At 38.8% G+C, this 22154-nt stretch overlaps 1 protein-coding gene across 2 annotated transcripts; it reads right to left on the bottom strand.

The window, feature by feature from the left end:
- Nucleotides 1-476: 476 nt before the first annotated feature.
- Nucleotides 477-22123, bottom strand: SNAP23 (synaptosome associated protein 23). Of its 2 annotated transcripts, none has more exons than XM_064658146.1 (8): nucleotides 21041-22123; nucleotides 12539-12644; nucleotides 12021-12062; nucleotides 10633-10681; nucleotides 10007-10124; nucleotides 6443-6595; nucleotides 5797-5941; nucleotides 477-3272 (listed from the first exon to the last, which is right to left on the bottom strand). In XM_064658146.1, exons 2-8 carry the CDS (start codon nucleotides 12593-12595, stop codon nucleotides 3207-3209), a joined length of 630 nt encoding a protein of 209 aa, XP_064514216.1. In that variant the 5' UTR covers nucleotides 12596-12644; nucleotides 21041-22123; the 3' UTR covers nucleotides 477-3206. The 2 variants fall into 2 exon arrangements, with proteins under 2 accessions (XP_064514216.1, XP_064514217.1); XM_064658147.1 differs by having other exon boundaries at nucleotides 21564-22123.
- Nucleotides 22124-22154: the final 31 nt, after the last annotated feature.

Here is a 22154-nt window from a genome sequence, read left to right as displayed (position 1 = left end):
CCTTTAAGAGCATTCTGGGAATCTGAAGCTCTACATATTAGAGAAAATACAAACTAAATTGCCTCACAAGTGAAATTGCATTGGCAGGAGGTTAAATCACTAGATTTTACCTACTGGACTATGAATATTCTAGGTATATGTTACTGATACTTGACTGGAAAGTTTTAAAGGTATTTTTTGTTTCTTTATCATCCTGAACTATACACTCATGTCAAACTGCAGTCTTTCAAAGAGATAGACACATTTCATAGTTTGAAGCTTGGAGATGCTGATTATACAGGGATCCAAAGTAGACTGTTAAAGTTCACAATATTCCTCTCTTCCCAACCACACCTTATACTTTGTTAGTATTATTCTGTGAAATAAAAATAGAAGAGAAACTTCCCAGTTGCATAGTAGCAACTACTTCTGCCAAGTTTTTCAAGGACAGGAAACTACACGACAACATTTTTAAGAGAAAATAATTTTAGAACACATTCAGTTATAAAAGTATGTATTTTTGTGCACAATATATAATTTAACAATCAAAAGCAGAAACTGTAAGCCTTCATTCTTAATAGCATTCAGACATACAAAGATGTACAAGGGTTGATTTCATACCATAGATACGGAAATTAGGCATCTATTCTATAGACAACAGTAAGACAATCCAAGTAGCAGACTGCGTTGTTCACTAACATAAAGGCACCAACTCCCTCATGGATTTGGGTCTTGCAGATCAGAAAATAGTATCGATGCTCCGCTAATACTCAAGCTCAGAGTCTCAGAAATTATTTCCTTGTGTGGTATTCATTGCAATATTACAATTCTGATATACCCATCACAGTGTTCTGTCAGCCAATGTGTTAATTTGTTGTTAGAGCTCAGGCGAGTCAAGAATATGGACTTGTAGTGGCAAGGGAGAAAAACATCCCAATGTTTGGAATGTTCAAATGCTACAGAGCAGGTTTGCACTGTGTAAGCAGAATAAAGGTAACCACTTCAGTCTTCTGTCCCAGGAAGACAATTAAATAATGTATACTTTGCTTTCACAGCTAGCAGCAAATAATCCTTCAGTTAACATGAAGTTTGTAAGAAGGAAAAAAAAGCTCATCCAAAATTCCCTACACTGTCTTATGTAGGTGGTTCTTTGAAGTTTACTATGCCATATTCTTAAAAAGTACTTCTTTGCTACTTGGGTTTTTAAGCATATAATCTTCATTTACTGATTGGGCAACTAGTAAGCTTTTGAAATTCATTGGCTTTCCAACAATTACTGGAAGCTAGACAAGAGCCAATCCACATTACTGAAGTATCTAATGCCCTAAAAATGACTTCACCTTCTTCACATAAGGCAAACTGCCACTGGCCTATTTATTACATGCAGCTGTTTCATCCTTTGGTCAGTTGTTTGGGTTTTTCTGTTTTGTTTGGTTAGGTTTTTGTTGAGTTCTGTGTATGTGTGGTTGCTGATTTTGGTTTTTTTCTTTAAATATCAAGTTGTGCTGGGAGTGAACTGAAAATATACCACTAATACTGACTGTATTTCTGCTAAAAAGAAAACAAAATACCTAACACTGTCTAAACATTTCAATGGATTAGTGTCATCTCCAGCCCTGGGATTCAATACTAGTGGCTACAGGATACTTGTAGACTGTCCTCCCAAAAAAACACCCCATAATGCTATTAGTTTTAATTATTCCTCCAATCAATTTGGTTTGAAGATTTTTGCCATCCAACACTGAGTATCATGGGTTACTCCAAAGCATCACTTTCAACTGTATAACAGGCATAGTATATAGCTGGGTGGAGTTAAAATTATATAAGCCACTTGCAATTTAATTACTATAAAGATTTAAAGAAAAATTCTGGAAATAAATCTAATTATATTACAGTAAAACCAAAATGTTTTTCTTCATAGGAAAGAGCTTCACCTCACCTGGTCAGAAACTCCTCTATTCTGCAATAGAACAAGAACTTTTAGTTGCAAGTAACTTGGACATGTAATATTTCCAATTGCCAGTCCCAATATCTGCAATAATAAACCAGTCAGGAAACTATTTAGAACTAGTTTATTTAGAACTAGCATACAGTTCATAAATGGCTACTTCTTCCTCCAGACCTGTGACAAAGAAGTTTCATAATAAGCTTCTCTGGTTTTGATAGGTTTAAAAAGTACTCCCAAAGTCACTGCTGACAGCAAACTCCGCACCAGATTTCAGTCACTATTTTGTACTGGAGAAAGGCATAAACTGAACTCCAGTGAAAACTGGCCAAAAGAGAATAAGATATGGGATGCAAGAGATCTGCATGCTTTTCTACTCAGTTTCTTCCAGTTTAGATGCATCATTCAAACACTTAGAAGTTAACTTTCAGATGAGGGGTATAAAAATTTCCATCAAATAAATACTTTAGGGAGATAGTTTTATTTTCTTCTACTCACGTGTGCACAGGGTTTAGATCAGGCATATATATACACGCACAACAAATATCAGAACAATGCAGCATGATTTCCTAGTCATGGCCTCCAAAGTGATGCCAATTTACAGTAAAGAAATGGAAACCTCTATATCCCTCCAGTTACCATAACCTTAAAGTTCGTGTGGTTACAAAGTGTTTTAAAGCCCTCAACTCACAAGCTGTAAGTAATGGGCCTCTTCAATTTTGTGATCCACAAACTCAACCCCAAACCAGTCATGTGGTCTGGATTGTAAAGCTATGGTTAGCATGCTAGAGATACAAGTTAGACAATGTTCACCAAGTCCCTATTTTAGTGAAGACACTCAACTTATGAGGTATTTCAAACAGTGCAAAGTGCCCTCTCCAACTTTCCACAACTGTGAATTCAGGTTACCCCTGCTTGTTCAACTTCAATAAAAGGACTGTATTTTCGGTGCAAGAAATAAAAAAAAAAAAAAAAAAAAAAAAAATTAAAAAAAGAAAAACTGGGGGGAGGAATAAAACATGCAAGAAGATTCTCAAAGCCCTAATACTTTTAGCCCTGAGCAGTATAGAGGAAGTGAAGGCAGATGAGTAGAAGGAAGTTGGCTGCTTTCTTTGAGTCAAAGCCATGTTTACATGAAGCAATAAGAGAAAATTAATTACTATAGAAAGTTACTGCTTCATTTTTCCCAGCCCCTCTTATTAAAGAATAAAAGTTTCACAGATCCATGAATATGGTGGTTTGCAGCTGGAGAGATAGTGTCATTGAACAATGACAGCAGGCTTTAATTGTCAATTAATTTCTTGGCTCTGATGTTGGCTTGCTCAATGCGGTCCCTGTTTGTATCAGCCTGAAAGAGAGAAATTCATACATCATTTGCAGACTCCATGCAAAATAGTTTAAAAATTCAAACTGACATGAACTTCTGAATTCCAAGGTATTACCACTGCCGTAGACAGAAGGGAAGCCAGTATATGCTGTCAATTTTGGCAGAAACAAAATCAGGAGAAATAGTTTCTACTCTTTAGCTGCAGACTTTCAAAACAGCAGCTTGCCTCAGTTGGTCAGGAGCAATATTAACAAAATAAGGAGATAAAAATTCCCTCTCTCCAAGTCTTTGGAGATTTTAAGGACCTTTACAGAGCAAAGTTGCTCTGAACTAGAAGTAATAGTCATAAGTAGACCTGGCATAAAGTCAGAATTATTTTGCTTAGCACAAATCTCTGGTTTTCATTCACACACCCTCCAGTGTCCTAGTGTCATAAGAATATGGTATTTGTACAAAACAGCTCTTTACTTTATTATTGTTTTACTACCATAAAGCATCAAAGATCAGCTTGCAACATCTAGGTTGAAAAAGTGTCAAAATACAGTTTTATTGAAAGGTATGATAAGGAGATTTGAAATAATTCCTCAGTTATCCAGCCTGCAGTGAGTAATGTCCTCATCATTAGAGGAACTCCTAAGAAGTTCTACCTGTGCCAAGTGTTAGCTATTTCACAACTTTGTACTGCAAATGGCCGGTAAAAGGACATCTGCAGTTCAAGTCCTTCCCTCCTTTTCTCTCCTTCCTGCCTTTCAGGTCAAGGGTAGAGGGAGGGGCAAGAATCTACTATACAAAAGTGAGACTAACAACACTTCAGAAACACATCCATCTAACTACTAGATCTGCTTCTAAGGAAAAGCCAATAACATAAGTTTCATTACAGGTTTACTCAGATTAGGAGTCCTGCACAGCACTGCAGACTACCAAAAGTCACCTAGTCAAGTCTATATATTTTCCAGATAAGTTAGAATTAAAAAAAGAAAAAAAAAAAAAAAGAAGCATCAACTCTATTCTGATGTTAAGCTTAATATTCCTTTTTGTTTCTTTATATGATACTGTCCTTTGGAGATTTACACTCGGCATTTTGATTTGGTTTCCATACTGCTCACTAGATTAAAAAAGTTATCAACAGAAAAGGATTAATTTAATTATCCTGACACAGGTTGCTAGTCACAAAGCCAGGAATTGCACTTTCATTTTCACTGTGTTCTGTAAAGCAATTCTAACTTGTATACAATCATATTTTAAGAATTAGTAAGACTTGATCAGCAAGATTTTTTCAGGCCACTAAAGCAAAAAAGCATCAGGCCAAAAACAGGTGCTTTAATCTACTAGAAACACTTGCTAAAAATAGTAATTCCTACTTGCAGTTCATTTGAGCAGGCAATTTTCAGTCTGCTTTATAAGTTGTAAGAATTTCCCACCTAATTTTAAACTCCAAGGAATATTCTGGCGTACTTTAAAATGTTTGTCTTTTTTACCTGATAATCAGGTCTACAATTTCATTAACAGCAAAAGCCAGTTAAAGCATCCTCCATAGAATCATGCTGATTTGCCTTATTAATACAACAACCCCTTAATTACTAGACAAAATTGAAATGCTGACACAAGTACAACCAGCATTTTTGTCCAACTAGCTCCGTATCTTTGAGAAAACATCATTTATCTTGCTTTTAACTTTACTACACATTTCAGTGAGATTTTAACCTTTGAGATTTTTAAACTTCCCATTTTGTATTAATACTAAAATTTTTCAAGAATTTGTGTTCACTGCTGCTTTTTGAAGTCTTTAATATACACTAATCATTAAAGCTTTCATTTCCTTTCTAAACCAGGATGTTTGTAAGAGAACTTTTCATATGGGCATTTCTAAAATAGGCCTAACATACTCATTAGGTTTCCCTTTGAAAGACACCCCCTTCTGCCAAACATATTTATATATGCTTAATCTGTTTGGGGAATCTAATATTTAAGTAATATAAAGTAATAAAAAAAGAAATTTACTGTGACTAACTTCACGTGCAGATGAAGGCAGACCATGTCCCTGTGCACCTACAAACCTCATTATTCCAAAGTCTTCTCAGTCCCAATATTAATTTGTCCCCAAGAATTAGGGCAGTGAATTATCTGTTTTATTTTATATTTAATTATTCTAGTGACTTTTTAGAAACTCCAGAAGAACCTCCCTATTTTTACAAATACCTATTCCCTACCGCATAAAAGATTTCCTGCAAGCAACAATCCCCCAGTTATACTCCAGTAAATGTTTTTCCTTTTGATCCCATCAAGTTTATTTGTTTCCAGAGTAAGTAGTAACCTGTATATATGCTGTATATTTAGGTTTCCTGACACTCTGAAGCATTTGAATCTTCCACTACTTACCCAAACATCAAGGTATATTTCCCATTGAAATCACTGCAACCTAGAGGATGCTATAACCTTAACGCATATTTACTGCAAATACTGATAGATAGGACAGTAGCACATTCCTAGTAACTTCTCAGTTACAACCTCTAAGCTGAAAGCAGACAACACCTTTGACACTTACCTTTACGTTTATCCGGTCTATTTGTTTATTCTGGGCATCAATTTCATTGCCCATATCCAAAGCCATGTTTTTCAAATTCCCAAGAATGTTTCCCACTTGAGCAAGATTTTCATCCATTTCATCTTCTCTGGCATCATTTGTTATTCTGTTCAAGTAATTAAGGTAAAGTTTCAAGAATCAAGAACTTGCTTTACTCTAGATTTAGTCCAATAGGACTTTGTTGCACAATGTATTCAAGCCAAGGTATGTTTTTCCCCTTTCAAAGCAAGCATCTACCAAAAGAAAGGTGCTAAGCTAGCCATTATTACAAAAATAGCCTTAAAAATTAAAATACGAGCTAACAGAAGAATTCTAAGACATAAGTTTATCTCAAATACACTTTATGACTAAGAGAGTCTCTTTTTTTTTTAAGAGTCCCCTCAATAACTGAGCACTAAGCTCTATAGTCCTCACATCCAGAAATAGACTGATATCACCACTATTAAAAAAAAGAAAAGTGTAATATGAGCACTACAATACTGACAGCATAGGTGTCTGCCATCTCCTTTCCAAGCTATAACAACTCCTTCAACTTACTATTTAACAACTTCACCTAAAATGCATCTGAAAGAAGCTGATAACTGCTAAGAAATATGAACAAGCAAACCTTGTAATATATCCACCACTTGGTCCTCCAGAAGCCTGAGGCTGCTGCTGGTTTATACGTCTTGGTTGCATGGATATCACATGATCTGCTGAGTTCTCTGTTCCATCTCCCCAGGTTGCTCTATATGCCTTGCTGGCCTCAAAGTTCTTTGTCCTACTCCAGAAAGATAAGAAATCTGAACGACTACCTCAGAAATATGGCTTCCTGACTGAAATTCAGTATTAATCTAGGATTTTCAGAAACATTTGTCTTGTGCCTTAAAGAGATTTAGTTTTGTATGGATAAAGCCTCGTCTATGTAATACAATTTCTCATATCTTCATAGTACAAAAACAACTAAGGACTGTGATTAATGTGATCTTAAGCTTTAACACAAGAATTAAAGTAATATACTTCACCAGGACACAGAAGCTTATGACAGTGGCAGGAAGGCTTACACGTCACAAGATAAAGTTGCACTTACAACAGGCATTAGCATAATCAATCATGATTGGTTACTTTTCAGGAAGAAATGGGGATGACTGAAAAAACTTCCTCAAACACAAATAGCTATACTATGCAAGAAAATCATAAATCACTATAGGTTTTTATAAAATATTTTCTGTTGCCAAGTCTTTCTTTTTAATGTTTCACAGGGTAATTTTGATTATAACAGTAATCATATTTAAATAGCTAATGCATTATGCAATTCAATTGTACTAACTCCGTTAAATCAAAACAACTTACCATTACACTTCTATCACATAATTCATAAGAAAAAAAATTAAAAGCACACTGACACAAAGCAGTCTCAGGAATCACAGAGCCACAAAAGCAAGAAGGGAAGAAAATATAACACAAAAATAACTGATCTAAATTGGGGTCAGTTCTCATTTTGAGAAGAATATTCTCATGTTCACCTTGTTTTCTGGCATTTTCAAGTTTAAGCTAGACAATCCAGATTCCACTGCCACTTTTCTGCTTCTTTAAAAGCCTCTGAAGGGAAATCTGTAGTGTCTTTCAGTACATCTAACTTTACAGTTACCTGTAATCAATTTCTATAGATACAGTGCCTTTCAGTAGCCCAGATGTTATACATTTGAAGTATTGTGAAATTCACTGCAATGAAGAAATATTCCCCTAATTCTACTGGCATTTATATATTTGAAATGGGAAATGGTGTTTCGCAGGTCAGATCCTACAAATAGCAATCTAGAACGAATACACGAAGGGGAAGAAATGGAATCACTTCTCAGTTCACAGTTGAAGTGCTGAACCTAGCAAAACCCTAAAGAAACCTAAACTAGTCAATTCTAGCTCTTTGTACATACACAAGCTTACAGATCTCTTTAGGTTTACAGCAACTAGATTGAGCATTATATTTTAATCTCTTTCATACTAAAGCCACAACAGCAGGAGAACTTTGCGTAATTTGCTTCTGGATAAGCAAAGTCTTAGGTCTCAGAGGCAACTGTAAGGATGTTATTACCAAAAAACAAGTGGCCTGAAAATTAGTTTCACATCTGAAGGAGACAGCTAGAAACAGCATTGTTTGAACTAAACACAGTTAAGAACAAAATTTCTCACCACCTGTTTTTAAGAGCTGTTTTTCAAATTCAACTGAACATTTCAAATGTTCACTTCTCTCGTTTCATTTCTGTAAAACTAAAGCTATTTATACAACTTGCCATACCAGCAAGAGCTCAAGCAGTTGTTCACCGTTTCTATAACTACTACCCCTCTGTAGTAATGGGTATTTTCTGTTCACATCAGTATTACAATACATCAGTCATAAGGAGACCTGCATGCAGACAGACATCATGCACATGCAAGCACAAAGACAACAGAAGCATCACTTCAGGCAGCTGGTTAAATATGCATCTGCACTACTAAGACTGACCTTGTCCTAAAATCCACTGTCACCAGTTTAAGTGAATACAGCTTCTTATCCTAGTCTTCATTTTTAGAAAGCAAGCGTCAGTGTTAGAAGAGAATGGAGGAAAGAATAGAGAAGAAAGAATAGTAAAGACCAACAAACAGGCAACTTGTTATTAGTACATAGATTGTAAAACAGTACTGCCAGTATTGTGTTTTTAGAAAGCTTTTATACATAATCTAAGCCTGGGAGAAATTAGAAAAGCAATATTTAATTCAACAAGCGTTCCGATTTAGCTTTATGCTCGTGAAAAAAATGAAAAGCTTTGGAGATAACTGGTTGACAAATAATTCTGGCATTGACAGAAAGATTGATGTACCAGTAGATATATTAAAGACACTCTCTGTTTCTTCTTCTGCACTGCCCTCTACTTATCTGGTAGATTTTTTTTTTTCTGCACATTACAGTCCATTTGGTACACAACTCTTATTTCTTTTCTTGTTATCTGTGTACTTGGAGTGCCACAAGAGTTCACAAATTCTAAGCCTGCTCAATGTCAATAAGCTCCTTAGCTTCAGTGAAATAAGACTATCAACTATAGAAAACAAAGATTGAGTGTGTCAAAATGCTCAAAGTCCACCAGCTTGATCCAACTAATATAAAGCAGGAAGCATACCTATCCAGAGGTCAGGACAGAACTATCTGTCTTTTCAAGGGCCTCAAGCTCTAGGACTTTCAGTCTTAAAAGCCACATTCATATCTATCCTAAATGATCCTCAAAGTATTCTCCTGGATAACCAGACTCAGCCACTCCAAGGAATCTCTATCTAAACTTCTGCTGCCTCCCAGTTGAATAAGATTTTTTTGCTCATGCTAAAGAGCAAAAAACGACAAATACACACATTATTCATTTCAGTTACCGCACTCAATTTATTTCTCCTTCATTTGGAAGAAATGTGATCACATCCAATTCACTCAAAACAATTTGACACGCTACTTAAAGCTAGTACACCTTCAAAAAATAATTCTGATCATTGTTCAGGCTGTTTAGGTGTTTAAAAGTACAAATCAAGTGCCATATAAGATTACTCAACTGACTTGGATATGGTAGCCATAACGGTAATGTTATAAAGGTAGTCCGAAGCAGGTCTGCAAGAGTTTATATAGCCATTATTGAAAAGATTAAAGCTTTAACACCAATGTCTGTTCTGTTCTTCTATTCTCCTACTCTCACCCTCCCTAAAGCACGAATATTTTCTAAATGCCTAGAGAACCAATATTACTTTCCTTCCCCAAAAAATAAGTTTTCTTGCTTTTAAGTTAGTACAAAAGCACTTTTGTGAAAAAAAGATTTTTGGAGTCAAATTTCTCAGAGGCAGGCACTTACATATTTATTTGAAGTCCTATTTGGTCTCATTTGCATGGACATTGATAGTATTCTACTAAATATCAGCATTAAGGAGGTTAAGGCACAACTGGGGAGGTTGTTATACAGCAGCTATATCTACAGTGGAAGAGGCACAACATATAGTTAGATGCAAGTAAGCTTTAGCTACTCTTATACAATTTTATAAGGGTGCAGCTCTACAAACCAAAAGAATCAACTTTGCTAGCATTTTTTAATTAGCTCTTTTATTAGTGAACATCTCCCAGTACAGCAGCTACTGGGAATATTCTAGAACTTCAGACCCAAGTACCAATATAACTGACCTGTTACAAGGACAGACACAGAGCCCACAGCATTTGTTGAGCTCTGTCAGTGTCTTTTCAGCTTCTCTCATGTCCTTATTTATCTGGTCCATGCCTTCTTCTATGCGATTTAGTTGTTCTAGGAAAGAAACAAGTAACCTGAATAAACATGGATTAGGGGAAGATGAGGGTGAGGAATATTAACATTTCTTTAAAGCAGGAACTTAACAAGTTTCAGTTCTATCTTTATACCAAGACTAAAGCCTATTTTCTTCCCGGCCTTCTAGGATTTTTTTTTAAGATAAATATTAAGTGATAAGTTTTGTTTACTACATGAAAAATATATTCCTTATCCTTAGACCAGCACTTTTTTTGCTGCTTTTAAAATAAATGCACACAGTTACATTCATAGGACAGTGGAGAGAAGCAGTTTCTGTATTACATTGTAACTAACATTATCTCTGAATTACTTTAAAACCTCTTTTAAATACTACAAGCACTTGTGAAAAACCAACTAGCAAATATCATTTTCACATAAGTAGTCTTTAAGAAACCTTTAGTTTCAGCAACAGCTCTTGAATGATGATTTTTTTCTTACAGTCATAATAATGACTCTTAGTGTTAGAGAGGAAGAAGGAAGAACTTACCTCCTTGTTCATCTAGCATGGTAATAGTTTTGATGCCAACATCCTGGGACTGCAGAAAGAAATTTAGTTGAAGATATAAAACCAGATTTCAATACAGCAGTGCAAATCTGAAGGTCTTCATAGTAAATTGGATAATCCAGCCAAGTTTATAATAAAACACTGTGCTAGAAATAACTTCTGTAGTAAAGCTATTCTAAGTCTCAAATTAGATCCTATGTTAGTGATACAGGCTGATAAGCATCTCACCTATCTCAATTAGTGGTGCTTTTGTGAGGGTTTGGCTTTGTTTTTTACATTACAACGAGATGATAAAATTTATTGTAATAATCATACTGAACTATGACAACATCAAGCTAAAAAGGTAGACCTAGCTGTGCCTCATTTTGAGAAGCGGCATTGGGTTTGTTCTTTATCCCTACACCCTTCAATAGGGCTGACAAGGCCTTTAGTCTTGGAAGCCAGCAGAGAAGAAAGCAAAACAAAGCCTGCATAACCATTCTTGAGAATTCAGCACAAGAGATCATGAAGAGAACAGACCATCACTACTTTTAGAACATGAAGCAAAAGAAATCAGCACTGAGGAATACCACAATACAGCTCTTTGCTGGCTCAAAATCTTGAATCTAGCATGCAAGTTGCACCCATGCTTTACTTTAAACTGGCAGCATAGAATGAATCACCAAACTATGATATCAAGAGAAATTTTTGTTGGCTCATTACATGTACTTCACATTTGTGTTAGAGAGCTATTCATTAGGCTATGCTGATTCCAATGCCTCACTGGTAACAGCAGCATCTTCAGCAAGCCATAACAGCGCAGGGGAATAGATCCCTCATAAAACTTCACTCAGATAAACCTAAAATACAGATTTGGTTCAAGTCATGTACAAGGGTGTTGAGAGTTTCAGTCTTATCTTTAAAGTTAAAACTCATTAACAGATTGTAAGGTGTATGTAGAATTACGTCTGTTTAGAACCCAAAGTAGCCCTGCTCTCTATTACCCCACCCAATAAAGCCCTACTGTCCTCAAAGTGAGACATTTTCACACTGTTCACAGGTAAAGTGAGCTAAAAGACAAATGAAAGAAGCAAGGGACAAAGTCATAACTGACCATCACAGACTTTTTATAACTGATCTGTAGCATTTGGAGATTAAGTAATTTTGTTTAAGAGGAAAACAGGTAAAAAGGATATCAACCCTTCTGTGATCTGACATAACGTGAAATTCATGAAGTTTAAGTCATTCCAACTCTACTACTGAATTAAAGTAGCAACTTCTACTGACATGTGTGTCTTGAGAAAGACAAAAAGCTGATTAAGCTAACTGTGACAGTTAACATGCTGTTTCTTATACTTAAATCCAGAGGGAATTCTAAAGCTTTTCCTTACCTCAATGGCCAAACCAAGAATCCTCCTTGTGCTTTCCAAAGACTACAAAGAGAATTTTAAAATGAGTGCATTAATTGTCTGTGTATATTTATATCTATCTATATATCTATCTCAGTGTATGAAAGTCTTCTTTTTTTCCTTGGTTTTTAGTCCTTGCTAGTACTTTGCTTATCCCATTGGAAAGTCATTATAAAAGGAGATATATTCAAATCGATTTTAGTTAAATAAGAAAGTCATGAAGTATCAATATGACTAACAATACTGTACGTACTCAACCTGCATTGTGTCTCTGTAGTCAGGAGTTGGGTGGGTGATCAGTGCTCAGTCAAGCAGGTGACTTTACAGTTCAGAAGTTTAAATTCATTCTTATTTTTAGGAGCGGTCTTCACTCCAGTATTAGCCAAGTAAAGTGAAAATTTAAAACATTCAGCTAGACTCTTGTCTGTCTATTTTTAAAAGGATATTCTAATTTCATCAGGCAAGTATTGTAATCCTAGATATCCTCCTACAATATTTACCTCATCAGTGACCTGGTTGGCCCTCAGCTGAATTTCTTCTGGTGATAGTTCTTCCATGATGAGGTAATATTACTTGTAAGTAATCACACTAAAGAGAATCTTCCCCCTGTAATACGAGATACCAGTTAAGCATCATATTTCTGAAAGGATACTGATCCTTTCATCAGCATTTAGAGTTGAAACTAGAAGGTAGTTCAAAGAATGAAAGCCTATACACTTCATTCTGCTTAGTACAACACCTAGTCAGGACTAGAAGACACTAAAATAATTATTCAGCTGATATGACCTAACTTAGGAGCTAAGAGAAATACAGGAACAACTGGTATATCCAATAATTTCCTTTCCAAGACTTGGGTTCCTAAACAGTTTTTGAAAACTCTATTGTTATTTTAAGGTAAAAAAAAAAAATCAGGAAATTAAGTCTTAAAATAACAAGTTTCCCCATGTTGGAAAAGCACATGGGTTTGCCCAGTAATACAGAAAAAAATTCATTAAGACCTTTACGTTACTAGCATAAGTTTTAAGTGTTCTTTCCATTCCCATTGAGGGATTTCAAGAGTCATAAGAAGGGGAAACATTTTCATAGATAAAACACCACCTAAAATGATTCCAGTCACACTCCAGAAGTAGTTGTTGTTATGGTATGGTGAATCCCTCAAATGCAAAAGCATCTGCAAAAATTTTAATTGGTATTTATCACTCTGTAACTGCAGCAAAGGTTTTCAAGTCTACCTCTCTGGTAGATTTGGCTACCCAAAAGTTCACATGCCAGCATAAGCACAACTGCTGGATGTACAATGTAACCCTACAGACAGCCTTGGAGTTACCCAAGAGCCATATTGCAGCCAATGCTACACAGGACAACAGTTTCTTGACTTTTGAAGTAAGGGTATGACAATAATATTCTCAAACAATGCATAAGAAGGATTTGTTTATAAAATAAGTCTTTAAAGGGTAATAAGTCTCCTATCTTTGAACAGTTGTTTGCAAATGCATTATACTACTACATTCATGTCAACAAAACACCCAAAATCTGAAGAAAGAGTGTATACTTTTTAATCAGATACTGAGTTTCGTGTTTTATTCAGTACTGCCAGAACATTGTGCTGTGCTATTAGAACCACATGTTCATGGAGAAACCATTGGAAGAACAAACTAGCAGTGAGGCTGAAAAAGAAGGAAGACAACAGCAGCTAGCACTTCCAACTACCACACTAAGAACACTAGGTAGCGCAGTTTGGATGGTAACTTCATGACATTATGAATTAACTTCAAGACTGAAGCTTACAGACACTCTACTAAATTAAACCCTGGGCTTGACAACTGTGATCTTATTAATAAAGTCCTATGAAAGATAATGCCATGCTGAAATACGGTAGTAATTACCTGAAGAGACATAACAATCACATGAAGAGCTACTTCATGTACTGTTGGCTATCAAACCATTCCTGCTCAACTTTGTCCTATTTATGTTAGCTGACAGAGGAACTACCAATCCATTTTTGACACAAATAAGATAACAGTAACACACTAAACCAGAAAGTGTCTGAAGTTGTATCTGACATTAGATAATTGCTCGAAAACACAAGTATTTGCCACCAAATCACAGAAGTTCAGCAGTAAGGGTAAGGTTGGAAGGAACCACAGTGGGTCATCTGGTCCAATCTCCCTGCTCAAGCAGGGTCATCCTAAAAACACACTGCACAGGATTGCATTCAGAGGGTTTTGAATATCCGCAGTGAGGGAGACACTACAACCTCTCTGGGCAGTCTGTTCCAGTGCACAGTCACCCACACAGTAAAGAAGTTCTTCCTCATATTCAGATGGAACTTCCCGTGCATCAGCCTCTGCCCATTGCCTCTCTTGCTATTGTTTGGCACTATCAATAGAAGAGCCTGGATCCTTCCTCTTTACACCTGCATTACAGACATTGATGAGGTCCCCTCTCAGTCATCTCTTCTCAAGGCTGAACATGCCCAGCTCCCTCAGCTTTTCCTCATATGAGAGAGGCTCCAGTCCCTCAATAATCTTTGTTGCCCCCCACCAGACTTGCTCCAGGAGCTCCATATCTCTCTTGTTCTGAGGAACCCAGAACTAGACACAGGACTCCAGATGTGACCTCATCAGGGCTGAGTAGAGTGGCAAAATCACCTCCCTCGATCTGTTGGCAATGCTCTTCTAATGCACCCCAGAATACCATTGACCTTCTTGGCCACAAGGACACACTGCTGGCTCACGGACAGCTTGTTGTCCACCAGGACCCCCAGGTCCTTCTCTGCAGAGCTGCTTTCCAGAAGGTCAGATCCCAGCCTGCACTGGTGCAGAGGGTTATTCTTCCCTGGGCGCAGGACCCTGCATTTGCCTTTGTTGAATTTCAGACAGTTCATCTCTGCCCAGGTCCTTCTGAAGGGCTACACAGCATTCTGAAGCCTCAGTCACTCCGCCCAGCTTTGTGTCATCAGCAAACCAGTTCTAACAGCTGACAGACAAGCTTTGTGTTCCCCTAGATTGCTCACATCTTCCTGAATAGTTCCACTGCCAGTCAGCAAGAAGTTCTATGGAAACCCACAGCACTCCTCCACTTTCCCCTTAAATCAATGGTATTTGGTCTTGAAACTGTTTATAAATTGATCTAATGCTGAAGAAATATAGCTGCAAGATGTAGAGGAAAAAACCCTTCCACATAGCAGACAGAGAAAACCCAGGATTCCTCAAAGCTGAGGTAAGCATGTGTTTATCTTCTGATGCTCATATTTGGACACATAGTGTTTTGCCTCTTGTGAAACGAAACCATACTCTAAAACAATATTTCACGTAACTGCAAAGACAAATGACCTATGTGCGAGGAAGCTAAGTAAAACCACTCAGAACACTTGGTTAAGAGATAAATGTTCTGACAATCTTTTATCGTGGATAATAGGGTACAGTTATTTTCTAGTCTTTTCTGATAATTTCTTAAGGTCTTATGACACAGAGAACAATGAGAGAACTCTTCTTTCTCTATACTTCCCAGCAAGCTTACTCGCCTTCACTTTTTAGCCATTGTCTTTAGAGCTATGCAAAACAAGATAGCATTTTCTTCTTAAAACAGGTTCAAGAAAGCACTCTTTGAATTTTTTTGATTATAATTTCTGTTTAAAACTGAATATCCAAACCCAATGCGATAGATTCCAAAAAGCCAGTTTTATTCCCATTAGTTTGCAGCATTGCTTTTGTAAGCCCACACATAACCTGCACAGTAGCTCTGCAGAGTCAATTAGTGCCATAAAGCAGAATAGAAAAAGACATTCCCTAGGCAGTAAAAAGACTTTTCACCATACAGCAGTTTAAAACAGTCAAAAAAGTACACAACAGTAATTTAAAAGAAACCAAACATTTCCAAAAAAGCCTGTTTCCAGAGATGTAATACACACTTGATAGTTGCGTGCCTAATTGGAATAGCTGAACATAGTATGTGCCTTTACTGCAAGATATCTCTAAAGAAGTTACAACACCCAAGATGACATCATTTGTATTGAAATAACAACTCAGCTATTCCAACAGAACACAGTATACACACATAGAGGATACTCATTCGCCAATCCTTCTGCCGAGGAATCGAAGCACCCATTGAGGTATCCAGCTCTTAAGTTAATGGTACATGACAAAATGATTCTGTATCCAAGGCATTAAGATTACTCAATAAAGACAAAATATACAGAGAGAAAAACTTGATATGGCTAAAGTGTACCTAACACGTATTTTTATTATGATAATTGCCAAGGCAAGCATTTATTTTAATATCCATGTTCAATGCCTATTTGTTTTGCTTTCCTTCTCCTTCCATTTTAAAAATCCTAACCACAAAGTAACCAACGTGAAAAAAGAGGACAGCCTAAAATGAGACTTCATAATTATAATGGAACAACAGTCCGCTATTTTAGTTTATTTTCTCTCTAGACTGGCAAGTTTTAAACAAGTAACTAATGTGCCTAAATACAAAGTAAAACTCCTTTGAAGAAGGATGTGATGTCAGCTGTATTTACTTTTCATTATCAAAAAGTATTCTGCAGTATTTACTCAGTTACCAACCTGCAAGGATTAAACGCATTTCAGTACAAGTCTCCCTCCGCCCCTTACATAGGAAGGCCTGGCACCTACAGACTATGCAAAACTAAACTTGCTACAAAAATACATCTTCATGAAGTAATGAACCTCATGAAACTTCTCTACTAGGAAATTTAAGACTACAACACATTCATATAAAAAAAGGAAGATTCATTGTGAAACAAGAGCAACAAGGAAATAAATGCATGGCCTGAAAATCATAATAATCTGATTTTATTTTGGAGATCATGAGGGCAGAAAAAGTTCCTTGAAATTCCAATTCCAACCACAATGTTATCTCTTCATAACTCCTGTTAGGCTAAGCCACCCCATAAGCTCACCACTATAATGCATTTTAAAGTTATGCTATTACTGCCCAAGCCAGCTGAGGATGGTTTAGGCTGAAGTTACTTCTATCTCTTGGACAAGAGGAACAGTGAGGTAAAAGAAAATAGATTTATGTCTGCACATACATTTTTTCCACTTACTCTGCATTTAGTCACGCCTCTAAAAACTGTGAAAAACTTTCAATTCATCCTCCTATGTTAGGTTCTTAGGTTGGAGATGACCGAGGAAAAGAAAGCAAGGGTGATTTTACAGAACTGTTTAAAACCTCAAGATATTTCCTGCATTACAAGCACTTTTGGGCTGATTTTGGCATGGTGCCAGATCCATTTAAAGCATCTTGGGCTTAGAGATCTTAATTTGGTTTATCAACACACCCATATAGCAGCTGAAGCATTTCCGTAGGTTCTTTGTCTAATTTGAAAAAACTGGAGAGTGACACAGAGTGATGTCAGCTATGGTTATATCTATATAGCAGTAGGGTGGTCTTGTGAGAAGATGGGACAAATTTTTGCTTGGGAAAAGCGCTGCTCACGTGGCCATATTTCAGGTGGATCAGTCACAAGTGTTGAATCAGAGTTCTGTCCCAACCCCAACTACTGAACTGAGAGCTAACATCTGCCAAGCCATAACTTTCGTAGTGCAATAACAGCAAATTCAGTGTTAGCAATACCCACAGTGACCTACATGTACACATCTTCAATTCTAAATATCTGCTTGTGATCAGAAAGCCAAGGCAGTATCACTTCAGCCAACAGCAGCTCACTGGCTGGGTTTCCTGAAAATAGGCAAATTAAAACCTCTGGAGGGGAAAAAAGCATTTGAATTGACAGACTCTCAAGATCCAAGTACTGTTTTATGCAGCCAGCAACATAATTCATCTTGGCCACTCACCTTCCCAGATCACACAGTAAAAATTAACATGAAATTTTTTTTGTTGTCCCTCTCACTGGTCAAAGATACTCCTCTCTACCACTAAGGGTTTTCATTTTCATTCGGAATTACTTGCAAACCAGAAGCCAGCTTTTTATGCCAACACACTCAGTTTCCAATGTAAACAAGTTCCAAAAGCCAGTACAACAGTGAGGCTGCACAGTGTTTTCAAGGGTTTTTCAATACCAATAATCTTCTTAGGCTTATGATACGCTTCCAAGGTATTATAAGCTATAGTAGGCAATTAACATGCTGCTTGAACATGTTTTTCTTCAGCACTAGTTGAGAAGAAATTCTAATGCTCATTAGTTCTAGAAAAAAAAAAGACAACTTACTTCCTTTCTTTATGATAGTCATGATGCATTCAGGCTGTGCTATCCAAAGCGCTTGAAACCCTTGCTGGTCTTTATGAATTTAAATTAACTGCAGGGCACCACAAGACCTAATAAAGTGCTTGTTCAACTCCAGTTACACAGTCCATGTCTGTAAAAGACTATAGACAGGAGCAGGCTGTCAAAAGTGACAAGTCGACTTGCATCAGACCAATAAATTGTTCTGATTGCTTGCACTTTCACAAAACCACCTTGAGTGATAAGACTCTTGTCCTGCATCTCTGGCTGGAGATCTGCAACAAGCAGCAGTTTTGTGCCTCTGACAGGCAGAATACCTTTCAGAAATTTGTCATATATCCACCACATTTGCTACATATCATAAATTGATCCCTTACTCACCGTCTGAGGGTCCTCTATTTGAACCCAGCCCCTTTGCTATGAAGATACGCTTCTAATCAATATCGCAAAATTTTCTTCCTTCTTTACCAATAACTCTAAACTAAAAGCTAAACACAAATGTTTACCAATTGTTGTGCATTTCAGGTTTTTTTCTGCTGAAGATGTTTTGGTAACATCGATAACACAGAGCAGACTGTGCTTTGATTCCATAAAGGGAGAATAAGTAAGGCATTCACAATTTTCTTGTGAGTAGGAAGTAAAGTGAGAGAAGAAGAAATCAACATAATACTTTTGGCCATGGAAGACAATGGCTGTGAGAACTGAAAGTTGGTATAAGATTATCTCTTTAATATCAAAACCATAAGGCTTATTAAGGTTACTCATTTTTATAAATTCATGATATCAAAGAATCCTACCCTTTCTACTTCCAAATAACAGTATTTGACTATCTCTTCACTTCAGAAGAAAGAGAAAGTAATACTTGTACTCCATCCTTTTAACATAAGCCACTAGTAAGAATACTAAAACCCCTACAATTCCCAATTCACTAATTCTTTCATGGGATGTTTCATATACATACCAGGGAAAAAAAGAATAGCTACTTTCCAGTACATCTAAAAGTAAGATTGAGAAATGCAGCCTATGCCACTTTATCACAAAGGGAGGAGCTAGGTGATGACACAACCCTACTGTTGCAGCAATTGACTGAAAGCCAGAATCCCATGAGTTGTATTTTTAGCCATCAGTGAATTGGTACAGACTCACGTGATTGTGGATGCTCTCAGTTCTTTCACTTATAAAGCAAACTGCTGGCTTCACCAGAAGACAGAAAAATTCATGAAACAATATTCTTAGAAACATGAATGTTAATTACGAAATGTATGTACATGCTTGCAAAGATCAAAAATTAAACAGTTTACAAGCTAGGTACCTTTGTGTTTAGGGTTGGAGGCTTTTGTTCTTTCAAATTCATCATCACTAATTTAGTTATTACTTTCTTAAAAACCCTTCCTTAACACAAGCAATTATCCTACTTGTTAGTTAGCTGAAATTCAGCCCAGATAATGCAGGGTAGCACAAGGTATCAGCACCAGAATGTACTCCTCCACATGATTATGCCTACAAGATAAATGAATAAAGCATCTGTGACCCTGGGGGAAGAGGCCAGGGCCCAAGAACAGGACACAACTCTGCATGCTTCCTGCTTTCTTATCAGCTTCCTGAACACACTGCACAGAGGCGATAGCACAAAGAACGGGCGTGAGCAATGCCACCTCCTCTGCGCAGCGTATTCAGTTCTGTACTCATCTCAACAATTCATTTTTGTCCCTGGAAAAGCCTCATGAAACCTCCTTCAAATTAGTTACTGGCCAATAGAATTTTATAGTCAAACTTTGATTCACATACAGACAGTAACAGATTCCATTTCTTCTAATGACACAAATTGTGCTGTATAATAACCTAGTTCAAAAACTGCAGAGCTGAGGTCAGGCATTTATTACTAGAATGTCAGTAAGCAATTAACTGCTCAATTCCATCAGTCAATCAATACCATAGGAGGCTTTCCCTTTGTCCCTATACACCTCCCTACATAGCTGTTCTCTCTACAGCACAGGATCAGGTTTGTTTATGAAGGGGAAGTAAAACAACATCCTTAGTTGTGAACACTGAGCATCTACTGCCCTTTTTGAGGGAGCAAAAAAGAGGAAGGTAAATAGCTACAGAAGTTGCATAAAGAAATTTCCAAAGTTTCTTAAGCTCGTTTACTTAGGTTGTCAAATCACGTGTATTGATTTGATAACCTTCTTGTGTGAAATAGAAAGTGAAAAGAGGGAAAAAAAGTGAAAAATAAAGCTGACTCTTATTAGCTTCCCAGAAGAGCCAAGGACATCGAGACGTACAGCTGAGGGAAGCACCAAAACACAGGTTACGTTCGATGCTTTTTGATTACCACTACAACATGTTACGGCTGAGTTCAAAGGCAGCCGGGCACAATGTAGGTTTAAGAAGACGCAGCAATGGGTGGCTTTTCTCCTGTATCCTATCAACAGCTCAGTTCACGGGCTCTCGCCAAGCAAATAAAAACCACCGGCAGGGGGGAGCCCGCAAGGCCTCCCCACACACGAGGGGACGGGTGTAGCCCAAGGCTAAGGCGGGGGCTTGGAGGACCCGGGTCCGCCCCCGGCCTCGCCGCGTCCCGGCCGCCCCCTTACTCCGCGCAGGCGAGACCGGCCGGCAACCGCGGGGCGAGCGCGGCCGGGCCAAGGCCGCCTCGGCCCACAGAGGCTCCCGCCCGCCCCGCTCAGGGCGCTACGCGGCAGGAAAGCCGCCAAGGACCGAATCCGCCCGGCTACTGCCTTGCCCGGGGCGCTGCGAGCTAGCAAAGCCCGCCCGGCCGCACACCTACCGGTACCACCGCCGCCGCTCCCTCCCGCCGAGCCGGGCTGGGCCGCGCTCAGCCGCCCCTTTAAGGTCCCATGTCCCGCCCGCCCCCGCTGCCGAGCGCCGGCCCGCGCGCGCCGCCGCCGCCCCCGGAAGCGAGAGCGGGCACCGCCCACCCGCCACTCCCAACATGGCGGCGGGAACCAGCCGCCCCCGCGGGAGGCCTCGGTACATCCCTCATGGCGCCGCGCGGGGTTGGGGCACATGAGTGCCGCCCCGGGCCGTGCGGGATGTGCCATGCGGGGGGTGCGCGGTGTCCATGCAGAGTGTGTGGAGCGTGCGCCGTCCGTGCGGTGCCCCGCGGTCCGGCCGCACTGAGCGGAGCTGCGTTAGCAAATAGCGCGGTACAGAAATAGCCCTGTTTGTATCAGCGAGGCTTTTCCTCCAGTTAAGTTTCTCTCTATTAGGACGATGCGTGTCAACTCTCTTCTGTCACCAGCGGAGAGAACGAGGGCAGAAAGGGAAAGCTGCTGTTGGCAGTCACAGACCTCATCTTTTCCAGCTGGACCGGGCAGCCTTTCCCAAGATGTATTCCGTCTCGGGTGTGGATGCTCAGGTTGCTGTCGGATCCCGTACCTGCAGTAAGGTTGCAAGCACTGCCAATACTGCCGACAGCTCTCACAGCACCGGGGCCGCAGCAGCTTACGCGGCTCGTTGAGCCTGTACAAGGTCCCTCTGCCGGTGAAACTGCTGCGATCTCAGGCCCTTAGTTTCCCTCCTCTCCCTCTCGGAGCATCTCGGGATGTTCTGAGCTCCTGCGGACTTTGGGTTCACAAAAAGTCCCAATGGAGTGAGGTTATTGTACGCTGCAAAACGCGGGCACGAGCCCGTTTGTCTTCCTGTATTCCAAACCACCCCTGGAGCAGATTTCCCGGACGCAGACGCCCTGGCAGGGCCGGCCCAGCACGATGTTCGTGGCTTCTCGTTGCTGAGGTAACCGCGGGCTTCGGCTCCTGCTTTTTAGAGCGGCAGCACGTGGCACTATGCGTGTTTACAGCGCTGTATTTACATACAACAGCAGTAACATCATTATGGGTTGCAAAATGCCCGCAGCTGGCCGCGGTGCCGCCGCCCTCGCC

Source organism: Pseudopipra pipra, chromosome 6 (assembly GCF_036250125.1).
Source record: "Pseudopipra pipra isolate bDixPip1 chromosome 6, bDixPip1.hap1, whole genome shotgun sequence".
In the NCBI taxonomy this organism is placed as follows: domain Eukaryota; kingdom Metazoa; phylum Chordata; class Aves; order Passeriformes; family Pipridae; genus Pseudopipra; species Pseudopipra pipra.
The sequence above is the reverse complement of the archived record's forward strand: the minus strand, read 5'-3'. Positions and strand labels throughout refer to the sequence as shown.

Coding starts and splice junctions, on each gene's coding strand:
- SNAP23 (XM_064658146.1), bottom strand. CDS start 12,595: ATGGAAGAACTATCACCAGAAGAAATTCAGCTGAGGGCCAACCAGGTC. Junction 12,063..12,538: donor CCAACCAGGTCACTGATGAG/GTAAATATTGTA, acceptor TTCTCTTTGTAG/TCTTTGGAAAGCACAAGGAG. Junction 3,273..5,796: donor TAGACCGGATAAACGTAAAG/GTAAGTGTCAAA, acceptor TCTCTCTTTCAG/GCTGATACAAACAGGGACCG.